Source organism: Ochlerotatus camptorhynchus, unplaced genomic scaffold (assembly GCF_037179485.1).
Source record: "Ochlerotatus camptorhynchus isolate MF236.1 unplaced genomic scaffold, CSIRO-AGI_Acam_v1.1 ptg000357l, whole genome shotgun sequence".
Lineage (NCBI taxonomy): Eukaryota > Metazoa > Arthropoda > Insecta > Diptera > Culicidae > Ochlerotatus > Ochlerotatus camptorhynchus.
The window spans coordinates 3,797,746-3,807,213 of record NW_027040845.1 but is presented as its reverse complement, the minus strand read 5'-3'; the positions used below and the strand labels follow the sequence as shown (position 1 = coordinate 3,807,213).

Sequence of the window (9,468 nt, the reverse complement as noted above, 5' to 3'; positions counted from 1 at the left end):
AGTATCTTCCGAGTCTTCGTATTCTGATTCCACAATTTCAGTGGACAATCTTGTCGTGGCTGTTTTAAACTCGCTTCAGTTATTAGTCACCTCTTGATGCCAATAATCTGCCGATCGACCGCTTTCTTATACATGGTGCCTTGCGCTGGTCAATTTTCTTCTTCTCCCGGATCCCGTACTAAATGGCATCAGGAAGATCTGTTGATGGTTCTGTTTCTATGAAAATAAAATGATGTTCTATCTCTCTGTCATGGCCAGGCATGGAAAATCATTTGCATTCATTTCGTGCATTCATTTACATTCATTTGCCTCTAACTTTTTTCTTCAACAGCATTCCGCAAATGTTCCGATGATGTATAGAGCTTTTGTAGGTTTTGTTATTAGTTACAACGTTTGTTAACAAGTCTAATCCGTATCTCTTATGCATGACGAAGCAGAGCGAACAGAAGCCACCACTGTTTTTCAGTGAATGTATTTTACATTCACTGAAAAACAGTAACAAGTTCTGCCCGCTCTAGTTCGTGATACATAATAGATACAGATTTGAGTTGTGAGCAAAATATGTAGCTAATAACAAAACCTACAAAAGCTCTATACATCATTTTGCGGAATGCTGTTGATGAAAAAAGTTAGAGGCAAATGAATGTAAATGAATGTATGAAATGAATGTATGAAATGAATGTATGAAATGAATGCAAATGATTTTCCATGCCTGGTCATGGCTACATGTTGATCCAACGTGCAGATAGTTAATATAGTTGCCTTCTTCAGTACCCGTGTGATGTCGCATTCCAAATGTTTTGAACCAAATAAAAAAATTGCAGCCATCAACTCAATCATTTAGAAAAACAATTATTTAATTTTTGCTAGTAGTTAAATTAAGACGCATTTTTTTTATTAAATTTAATGCTTTAAACAAATGTGCGAGAGCCACAAATGAAGAAAAACAAAAGATTTTTCAAATGGAATGAAAAGTTTGTAAATCGGTTCCCTCCATTTAGGGATATTGACAATTTTTTTTTTTTTTCTTTGGTTTGTTTTCCGTCGGTCTTGTTTTCCGTGCTGAGCACCAATGCTACCGACGCCAGGAAGGCAGCTCCCACACCTGGACCCTACCTATCGACCCATCAACTCATGAACCGGGGACCAACGGCTTTACTTCCCTTCCGAAGGAAGGCGTGATCAGAGATGTTATGCCTCAGAACATCCCGGCGGCGATATTGACAATTGAAAAGAGCAATTTTTTTCAAAGAAAATCGCCTTTAACTTTCTAATAAAAAAAGATAGTAACCTGATTGCTTCAGCAAACATATGCGTCATCAAATGTTCTACATGTGTTCACAACAAAAAATTTACGAGAAATGAACGTATGAAAAGATATTCAAAGAAAACCGATTTTTAGGAGCCGCCCTAACCTGCTTGTTTAAAATAATCATAACTTATGAACCATAAGAGATAGAAATGTGATGTCCTTAGCAAAGTTGCTTCAAATTGATTGTTCTATAACTTTTTTAAACATTGCATTGATTTATCTCAAATAATAAAAAAGTTTGTATTTTTAATTCACCAATGTTACGGACCACCCTAATTAAACTACATAAAACGATACACTCTAGAAAATCTTCACGTCCGATTTACGTGAAATATCACGTAGCTGATTTGTATTTAGAAAATCTCAAATGTTACGTGACGTTTAGTAACTTTGACCTGCATAACACGTCATGTCCACTAAAAATGTTGGTGAAATTTACCGTATATTCACGTAAACAGATTTAGTGTACTTGTGTTTGTGTGTTTGGAAATTCGATACTTCCGTGAAACGAGATTTACGTGATTTTCATCAGGTACGCAAAAAAAATCAATATGGCGTCACCGAGCGTGGTGGAAGAACTCCTCAAAGATTGAAAATTCCTCAGCGCTTGCTGCAAATGTTGGACGGTAATTAGATTCTTTTATATTAATTTATTTATGATTATAGAGCTTTTTGACGTTTAATCGGCGCACACTACTGCACCATTTAAATCGAACGAGTGCAAGCAAGAGGGAAACAGATTAGTGGGAAAACAAACCGTCCATTCATTCATGTGTGCTAGATAGAGAAAAACGATTAAACGTCAAAAAAGGTCTATACGTAGCCTTTTTCAAGTATTATAATTTCAGACGGTGACATCAGCATTTTGAGTCTGCAAACAGTTGTTAATATTTTGTCAGAAATAAAAAAAACTCATACACGTTTCTACCTTATAATAATCAATTAGTCAATATTGTTATTGTTATTGTTGTTGCTCAGTTCACACCCTGGCAGGCTGCTGCCTACCGATCTGCACTTAAGCCAGGCATGAACCTACGGAAATTTAGTCGCAGCCTATGCTAGACCGTATAGCATAACGACTTTCCTTTCACTAGCAGGCTTTTTGGTCCCACTAGCGTCCGATTTGGGGATAGTAAGAGATTGAAAGAATAAAGAAGAGAGATAAAAGATTTTGTTGTTTTCCTAAAAAAAAAAAAAAAAAACACCGGCTTGTTGTGTAACATCAGGTTTGTTCACTTTCATCCGTTCCAAGGGGCAACGTCCATCGTCGTCGTACTCAAATACCTGGGAACATCAAGAGGTGCACAGGGCCAACGTGAAAGACTTCCAATCTGGGCAGCTGCTTGACCTGGGCCCAGGTCAAATTCCTATCAAACACTTGCCTGCAGACTTCGTTTCTATTGCTATCGGCTTCTGATGACATTTACATCTAAGATCCATTTGTGAGGCCACCACCCACAAGTTATATACCGCAGGCAGCGGTTGATGAGACCTGCAGCTTTTGAGTGTTCTTCACTGGTGCTGCACAGATTCCACGTTTTAATCGAAGTTTCGAATTTTGGTACGTTGACCAATCTGATTTGATCTCGGCTTTTTTGTAAATGTCATATTATCACCGACCTTATTACCATCACCTTAGTGTGTGACATAGGTGTACGCTCCTCTGTGTTTTCGTTACCAATGCAGTTAATTTGACACGTTTGTTGCATTCCCGTATGTCTCAATATTATTCTTGCTGAACCACCGTCAAACCCACTATCCAGAGGCAGCGAACCACCTTAACACCTGAAATTATACAAAAACAAATTAAACATTAGCACAAAACCACCCCCCCCCCCCTTTCCCCCTTCCTCGATTGCAACAGCTCCAAGAGCCATGCAACAGGATCATTTCGTGCCTCATGACAACTTGATCCAGTTGCTTCCAGGTTCATTGTTTTGGCGCCAGCCGGGAGAGACTTGGTCCTGTACCAAATGCTTTCCTTGTCTCCATTCCGCTCAGCTACTCGCAATTGATTGTGATATTAGTGGGCGGAATATTACAATGTGAGACAATTCAATGCAGACGTCTTCCAAATGTGGCCGATCGTCAGGTAAAATCAGTGGGTTACCACCTGGCACCTCTTAGCAAGCACTATGCTACGAAGCGGACCGGAAGTTTTAATGAACAACCTCCCCCTATAATAATCAATTAGTCAATATGTTACAATTTTATGAGTAGATATAAGTATTAATTTAAACACGTGAAATTTATATCTTCCCGATAAAATTGCATAATATTGACTGCTTCTATATATACTTCCCATTATTCTCATTAAAAATTCACGTACAAATTACATGAAAAGCATTTTAAACAAAACGGAAAGCTACGTAAAAGTTACCAGATGTCCAGTAGTTTTCACCCCGATTTCACGTAAGCAGTACGTGGAAATCAGGTCTTATTTACCTGACTAATCACGTAGACAATTGAATTTTGATAGGCTACGTGCAATTCCGGCAAAAGTTACGTGAAAAATAGGGTGGACGAAAACCACCTATTTTCTCACGTCAATCGGACGTGGAGATTTTTCAGAGTGAAACTTTCCCGAAGACACTATACAGGGGAAATGGCTCTAATGTTGGCCTATGGATCTAAGATTGGGCCCATCGCTAAAAATCTGCTATTTATCAATTGCATCTAGTTGAACGCGCCATTGGGACGGTACTAATGGATATTTTTGGTTGCTATTGAAAATTTAGTCGATAGCTGAATTTATGTATGGGCCCAAATTAGGGACACTTAAGCCGACATTACATACATTTCCCCTACCTAAAAGCGAAGACAACAAATCAAGAAGACTGGCAACTTTTCCAGAATCCAAGCGACAGATACAGTAGCGCTGCGATTGAGTGAAGGTGGAAGCAACGCATAAAAAAAATGAGTAAATACACAAACCCTTCGTCTGAGGATGTAATCTTTGCTATCCAATTCGTTCGAACCATTTACCTTTGAGCGGCAGATGACGCGATTGTGCCTGTCTCATGCCGGTTGTTAGAGAAAATGGAAGAGTTGTTGTTGATTTGTTGTCTTCGCTTAAACTGACAGTTTGGGCTCAAACATTTTTGTCTTCCTAAAAACGACTTTGGGACCATGATGTCAAAAAAAAGTAAGGTTAATTTGACGATGCAGCTTCCTATAATATTTGAAAATATTATAAAACCTACAATCCTCCACTTTAGTAACGTCGACCCCCATGTCCAGCGGGAGGGGGAATTCCCTCCGGTGAATGTTCGAAACAAAAACAAAGCCGACCACTGTTTCGTAGCTAGTTGTCATGATACACGCAGTTGCTTTATTCTCCGTAATCCGATCGTGACGCGTGTAAATCCACTACAAGTTGATATCCGTCTCCCGCACCGTATAAATGGATGAGTAGTTCAATCGTATCCGTCTGCTGTCGTCGAAATTCTTCTCTTTGCTATGATTTTTTTTTTTCATTTTCAATCTCTTAAAAAACTAAACTAAACTTAAAAATTGCTGCAGTTCATTTGCTATGGAAAACGAGAATGTTAAGTTAGACATTGAAACTATTGGCATATTGGTGTTGCTAGTATGAGCCGGAAAAAAAAGCTAAACGAGATTGTCGTTTATTAAAGTAGTAAGTAGCAAGCAAACCGAAAGAACGAACGGTTTTCAGTTTGTTTGGTGGTACGTTAAATGCGCGTATCTAACTAATCAAAAATTGGCTAACCAGTAAATCAATCTATAGTATTTTGTCTTACACATTATGTTCATTATTGCTAGGTATAAAAAAATAAAAATCTGCTTTCTGGTGGCTATTGCTATCGAGCTGATATTTTTTATCTGATTCTCTGCTTATGCCTCTTTGTTTTGTGTGTATAAAAATGAACGCAAGAAAACAAAAAATCTCCAAAAACAACACTCTTTTCCATTTAGTAATCATCCGTGGTTAAGTAAATCTGCTAGCTCACTCATTGACGAGATCGCCGTAGTACGCGGTCAGTGCAATCAACTTCCGATCGAGGAAGTTCTGCTCGATCTCCACCCCATTGTTCGGTCCGGCCAGCATCGTCAGCTGTTGGGTGTTGGAATTGCGAGGCAAGTACATTGCAACGTTGTGACTTACCATGCGAGCCTTGCGCATCAGTTCCGTCGCCGGAACCGGAATCAACGACCCCTCCAGATCGTACACCTCATCCTTCAGATAGCTGGGGCCACCCCACGGAGGAGACAGGAATATCGTGTCCGCTCGAAGCTTATCCGCCAGCTGGAGGAAATTTCCCGTGATAAATTCGATCCGATCGGCCACTCCGTACACCGCGGCGTTGTGTTTGGCCATTTCGATCTTCTTGGGATCGATATCGATCGCAATGACCTTGCTGCAGGTGAAGGCGAACTGGATCGAGTTGCCACCGCAGCCGCAGAAGGCATCCACAATCAAATCGGACCGGCAGCGTACGGCCGTGTGCGAGGCTACCTTTTCCGGTGTCACGGAGAACCAGCTTTCCCGGTCCAACTTGATGCCGGCGTCGAAGAGCGAGAACAACGAGAAGCGCTTGTACCAGTACTTCAGCAGGGACTTGTCGTTGGCTATCTCCGGCGGCAGACTGGCTACGAACTTCGGCTTGCGCTTCTTCTTTTTCTCCTTCTTTACGGGGAGCTGAAAGAAAGCATGATGATTGAAGATATGCTGCGTTAGAGATGGGCCAATTACCTGCACCTGATCCAGGGCTTCCTCCGACGGTGGATTCTCGTCCTGTTTGTGTTCCTCTTCGGTTCCCTCTTCCTGCGATTCCGATTCCTTGTTTTGCAGCTGACTGTACTCCAGAATGGTGCTGGATCGCACGCTCGACGAGACGCTTCTCGGCGGAACCGCTCCGCCCGGATCGTCGTCATCGGAGGAAGTGTGCATCAGCGCTTCCGGTGCGGCATCTTCTTTCTCCGATCCTACCGGTGGTGCAATCTCGTTCCCATCGTCATCGAAGTACGTGTGCTTAGGCTTGTGGTGCTTCATCTTCAGCACCCGATTGTGCAGTCTTATGTGCTTCTTCCGGTAGACCACCTCTCCGGTAATGTTGATGATGGAATCGGCCGACTCGCTTCGATTGGCCGGATCGGAAAAAGCATAACCCATCAGTTCGAAAGCCGCCTTTAGCCGGTCGTTTGGTGTTTCCTCGGTGTCACTTTCGTGACTTCGTTTCAAATTGATCGGACGGTCTTCCGGAGGGTCATCGTCATCATCGCCTCGATTGGTGGTCTTTTTGGACTTACCGAAAGACGTCGGTAGGCCGTACGCTTCCAGAGCGCTGGAAAGATCCTCTAGGACGTGGTCTGGTTTACATTCTTGGTTGGTGTTGTCGGAGCTTTTCTGCTGATCGGATTGACCATCCGATGGGGCGTGCGATTGCTCTTTGTTTTTGGGAGATGCTAGATCTAGCTTTAATTGTGCGACCATTTCGGGAAGCTGTTCGTTGGCTGAAGATCTATTAAGATAAGACAACACAGTGTGATTACAAATTCACCTAACAGTACATCACAAAACCGACTTACTTGTTGTGCAACATTCCGGATCCGCTGCTGCTATTCCTCTTCCGTTTGTGTAACTTGGTCCGCAAATCGCAACCTTCCTGCTCACCACTTTTTTCCGCCATGTACATGTTGTAATGTGTGGCGTACATTTCCTGGAAGTGCTTCTGCCACAGGATCTGCCAATACTGCTCGCCATCCATGGCGGACTCATCCTCGTGTATAATCGATTCTCCTCCAATCGCCAATACCATGCCACGGCTTCCCACCAGGCATTCCGTCTCCAGCATGTCGGAACTATTCGAACTCTCTGTCTCGGACGAAATCTGTTCACTCATACTGGACTCGCTCAGATTCGATGATTCCGAACTAACTTTCGAACTGCAGAAGTCATAGCTCGAGATTGTCATGCGTGTCACATTGGTCATCGAATCCGTGGTGCCAATGGTCAATGGAATGCTGGAAGTAACCGAGTCGCATCGTGGACTCAACAGGGCTTCATTCTCGGTCGAACCAGATCGATGTGTGGTCCAAATGTCATTCCAATCATCTGCACGGGTGCACGGATGGGGCGAACTGGTGGTGACAATAATTTCTGTTGGTGCTTTCGGTTCCGAATCCGCCTCCATTGTGTCGAAGGAAAAGTGCTTGGAAGCATCGTAAGTCGTGTCCGGAGTGGCTTCACTCTTGGAATGTGGTGAATTGCAATTCGTTTCGTGCTGTTCGTGCTGGTGAGCCTGATCCAGGTACTCCGCATTGATGTAATCGCTGTACTTTTCAATCCACGAAGCCCAAATCAAAGACTCCCCGTGCTTGTTCCAGTACGATTCCCAAGCCTCCTGCAAATCCTCCCTTCCGAAAACCTCCGGAAGACTATTGTTCCGTTCTACATGCATCATCGAAGTTACCTTTCCGTCATCTACCAGTGCTTCCTTGACACCTTCGAAAAAACACTCCTTCCTCTCGAAGTTCTTTTCCGAAATATCCGCCCCGCTATCGCTCGAATGCAATCCATGGTGAGCCATCACAGTACCTTGGAAAATATGCTCATGCTCGTCGGTGCTACAATAATTGGTATCGGAATGTGAAGCACTTGCACTGAAGTAACAACTTGCATCACTAGCACCGCAATCCCGGTCCCACTTGACCACACTTCTCCCAAAGCTAAGTTGCTTCCTCAATGGTTCCTCGCTAAATACATCGTCCTCGACTTCCTCCACGGCTTCAAAGGTGTTTACCTTCGCTACTTCCCGTTCGCCAACTGTTTTCTCCCTTGGCTGCTCATGATCCACTAGGGGCACTTCCGACATAGCTGGAAAATTACAAAAACAAAAACCATCACCAAACAATAAATCTAGGTCACTCCCAAAAATAGCTTCCCCAATGAAATCAAAAAATCACATCCATCCTCCATATCAATGCACAAAAATCGCTGAGCCAAGTTCTTTTTTCTACACAGACATAACACAGAGACATGCAAAACAAGATGCAGAAAAACTGGAAACTCTACTTACTGGGCTCGCCCCGTTCCAGGGTCGACACGTAAACATCGTAGTAATTCCTAATGAAGACACGGCTGCACAGGCAGTAAATGCCCTTTTTCTTCTCCTTGCCAGCAGCTACGACAGCACTACCTAAACCAGCTTCTCCATTCGTCCCCCCCGTCGGATAGGATAGATAAATCTCCGCCAATGGTTCCCAGTGAGCTTCATTAGAATTCATTTTTTCACTGCACTTTTTCCTGATTTAAATCCTCCCCGCCTGGACTCGTCCAGGGGTTGAGGTGCTGCTCGAAGGTTGCACAATGCAACACCGCGAGCTGAAAACAATCGAAAACAGCAAGGAATGATTAGTTTAAAACCCGCAAACTATGGCGATGGGAAAATTTGAGCTGTAACATTGATTTTTCACCAATAATTTACCTAACATGGGAGGAGACACCAAAATAGAGTCGACATTTTCACTAACCAGAACGCGAGATGGACGGACGGGACGAGAGACGATGTCGCGATGCAATATGATGGCTGCTACACTGAACCAAATCGACCTCCATTTATAGAATGAAACATCATTCAGTTGCATCCAATTTCAATGTTTCTGAAAACCGTATGACAAAATCAGTCGGATGATTTTCGTTTCGGCACAAATCTATCGGTGGGAGTATTTAATTTAAACCATCAACATAGTCATTTTGCCAATGGATTTTTTTATCTGTGTAGCTATAGGGCTTGAGTGAGCCAATAATCATTCGATGCCAGGATGATGTTTTGGTTCAGTGTAAAGAGCACTTTAATGGCTGCTTTTGACAGTTGTTTACAAAAAAGAAAGGGGGTTCGGTATTTACACCATTTACACCGATCCGGCCAGCGTTGCCAGATATACCGATTAACGCGAGGATTAACGCTATTTATAACGATTTCCTATTGATGAATCTACGTTACGGTCGGCCAGTAGATGGAAATGATGTGAAAATGATAATGACGTTTTGCTAGCTGTCAAATCGTATGGAATATTTTTTAGTACATTATCACTTTTGTGGTTTTGGATTTCAAACCTAGGTGTCGCATGCACTGGTGCAGTTTTGCGTAGATTTATCAATATAAGGCTGCACGAAACGAAAATTAATTATT

At 42.7% G+C, this 9,468-nt stretch overlaps 1 protein-coding gene across 3 annotated transcripts; it reads right to left on the bottom strand.

The window, feature by feature from the left end:
• Nucleotides 1–4,617: 4,617 nt before the first annotated feature.
• Tgs1 (Trimethylguanosine synthase 1) lies at nucleotides 4,618–8,847 on the bottom strand. Of its 3 annotated transcripts, none has more exons than XM_065231421.1 (5): nucleotides 8,761–8,847; nucleotides 8,353–8,657; nucleotides 6,863–8,150; nucleotides 6,027–6,795; nucleotides 4,618–5,972 (listed from the first exon to the last, which is right to left on the bottom strand). In XM_065231421.1, exons 2-5 carry the CDS (start codon nucleotides 8,558–8,560, stop codon nucleotides 5,280–5,282), a joined length of 2,958 nt encoding a protein of 985 aa, XP_065087493.1. In that variant the 5' UTR covers nucleotides 8,561–8,657; nucleotides 8,761–8,847; the 3' UTR covers nucleotides 4,618–5,279. The 3 variants fall into 3 exon arrangements, with proteins under 3 accessions (XP_065087493.1, XP_065087494.1, XP_065087492.1); XM_065231422.1 differs by having other exon boundaries at nucleotides 6,033–6,795; XM_065231420.1 differs by having other exon boundaries at nucleotides 4,618–6,795.
• Between the last annotated feature and the right edge of the window lie 621 nt (nucleotides 8,848–9,468).

Bases quoted from the DNA above. Each gene is read 5' to 3' on its own strand.
- Tgs1 (XM_065231420.1), bottom strand. From the start codon at position 8,560: ATGAATTCTAATGAAGCTCACTGGGAACCATTGGCGGAGATTTATCTA. The intron at 8,151-8,352 runs GTAAGTAGAGTT...GTAATTTTCCAG, and splicing joins CCTGGAACGGGGCGAGCCCA to CTATGTCGGAAGTGCCCCTA. The intron at 6,796-6,862 runs GTAAGTCGGTTT...TTATCTTAATAG, and splicing joins TCCGGAATGTTGCACAACAA to ATCTTCAGCCAACGAACAGC.